Source organism: Phaseolus vulgaris, chromosome 10 (genome assembly GCF_000499845.2).
Source record: "Phaseolus vulgaris cultivar G19833 chromosome 10, P. vulgaris v2.0, whole genome shotgun sequence".
NCBI lineage: Eukaryota > Viridiplantae > Streptophyta > Magnoliopsida > Fabales > Fabaceae > Phaseolus > Phaseolus vulgaris.
In genome coordinates this window covers 27,030,741-27,032,827 of record NC_023750.2, presented here as the reverse complement: position 1 = coordinate 27,032,827, position 2,087 = coordinate 27,030,741, and the positions used below count along the sequence as shown (strand labels likewise).

General features: G+C 54.1%; 1 protein-coding gene across 1 annotated transcript; it reads right to left on the bottom strand.

The window, feature by feature from the left end:
* Positions 1 to 307: 307 nt before the first annotated feature.
* Positions 308 to 766, bottom strand: LOC137817820 (uncharacterized). Its single transcript, XM_068621044.1, has one exon. It carries the CDS (start codon positions 764 to 766, stop codon positions 308 to 310), a length of 459 nt encoding a protein of 152 aa, XP_068477145.1.
* Between the last annotated feature and the right edge of the window lie 1,321 nt (positions 767 to 2,087).

The window sequence follows — 2,087 nt, the reverse complement described above, 5'->3', positions numbered from 1 at the left end:
AGGAATAATGGATGGAGGGAAGCAATCAGTCTTCAGAAGGAACAACCTTCCCGTCCACCACCTCGTTGTTGAGAGACACCATGGAAAGGTCCAAGTCGGGGTACAGGCAGGCGAACTGCTCCAGGGCGGCGTCGAATCCAGCAGCGAGAATCTGGGCAAAGCTCAGCTCAAGTTCTTCAATATGTTTCTTTAGCCCCTCGTTCTGCTGCTTCAGCTCTTCAGCTTGTTTCTTGAGTTCTTCAACTGCTTCCCGAGCTTGGAGAAGGTCTTCAGTAACCTTCTTGGATTCCGCCTGCACCTGGGCCAGCTATGCGGCGATCTTCCCGTTTTCTTCGTTGGCTTCGGCGAGCTTGGCCATGGTGTCGTCTCTCTCCTTTTCCACCTTCCCCAAGAAGACCTTTCGATCGACTGACCTTTTCTCGAGGTTTTTTACCCTGGCGGCATCTGCTTTGATCAACGCCTCCATGTCAGCCACTTTGACGCGATAGGGTACCAGCTTGCTCTCCAGCTCAATCTTCTCTTGAGCCAAGAGCTGCACCTTATGACGTAGATCGGTGGCCTCCTTGCGTGCCACCCGGAGCTCAGTGCTCATGGCATCTTCCACTCGAGAGTGATCAATCTCGGCGAGTGTTAGGTTGCAGGATAACCTCTCCGCCTCGATCCTTATGGAGCGATTCTCAGCTCGGAGTATGAAGATGTCATCTTGGAGCTTCTTGGTGGAACTCTCCACAGCTTTGGATATGATGGAGGGGAAATCCTCCGCCATCATCTTCAGTTTTGCTGAGAAGGGCTCCCACACCCTCTTGACCTCAAGAGAGAGGTTTGCTTGTGGAGGCACCGGGTGAGCTTGTTGTTGGTTCTCGCCGCCACCTTCTTGAGTTGGTTGTTCAATGGGTGATTCTTGGCATGGTGGCGACGTCGGGGATTCAGTGATAAGGATAGGTGAATGGTGAGCACCCCCATCCCCGACTGGTGCGGCATTTGCGGTTGAGGCGTTTGAAGGAGGACCCCCTCCAGCTGATACATAGGGCGTGGAAGCGCTCGGGGGGTTCTCCATAAAGTTGGGCTCGGTAGCCTCAACCACAGGAAGCGCAGATGCCAGAGGAACCGCTTGGACTGGCGAGGTGGGAGCTGGAGGAGGAAGCAGTGTTGGAGGTGGAGCCGGCGTGGAGGGTGGTGTTGACGTCGGAAGTGGAGGTGGAGCAGGTGGTGAAGAAGGAGCCACCCTCTTCCTCTTGGTGATGAGGCCATCCTCCGTCGCCTCATCATTGTCTTCTTCTTCTTCCTCATGGACTGCTTGGGGGGCTTTCCTCTTTGGTTTCCTGAGGATAAGCTTTTTGCGCTGTTGTTGGGCGGGCTGGGCAGCCGAAGGTGCTGGGCCTTTAGGGGGCGATCTCCCCTGGGCGGCGGCGGCGATCTCCACCACCGAGTTTGGCACGGTTTGGGAACCCGACGCCAACCCATGGGCTCGGGCGAGTGCCCTCAACTCAGCCAGCTTTCCCTTACCCAACAAGAGGTCTGCATAATGCAAAGGAACAGGGGTCAGCTTAGAGAGAAAGAAAAACGCATAAATCAGTATGCAAGAAAGCAGATAAGGGGTGCAGAAAATAAAACCAAAGTCTTGTGTACAACACACAAGACGCCCAACAACAGTTAACAGAGGAATGGCAAGGCAAAGACTTAAACGTTGAAGCACTAACCTATGCGAGCCTCGAGTTGATCTTCGAAGAATTCGAAGGAGATGAGCGCGGTGGTAAGGAAGGTGATGTTGAGATCTGCCACGCTCTTCCAGAAGAGGCACGGATCTTTGTCCAGGGCTCCCATGTTGTCGGGGCTCCTTGGCCTCCTGAAGCTACCCTTGGACTCTTTATTCCCCTTGTTTACCCAATACAAGGGGAAACCGTCGAGCAATGAGGCGTCCTTGTCGTTTGGGCACACCTGGACGAACTTGCCCTTCCAATCCTTGTAGGATTGCTGGAAGATGGAGAAGATCGACCTCCCAGCAATCCCGTTTAGACTCACCCACAGGCGATCTCCTGGGTGTTTAGCTTCAAAGAGGAAAAGAAAGACGTCCACTGACGCAGGCA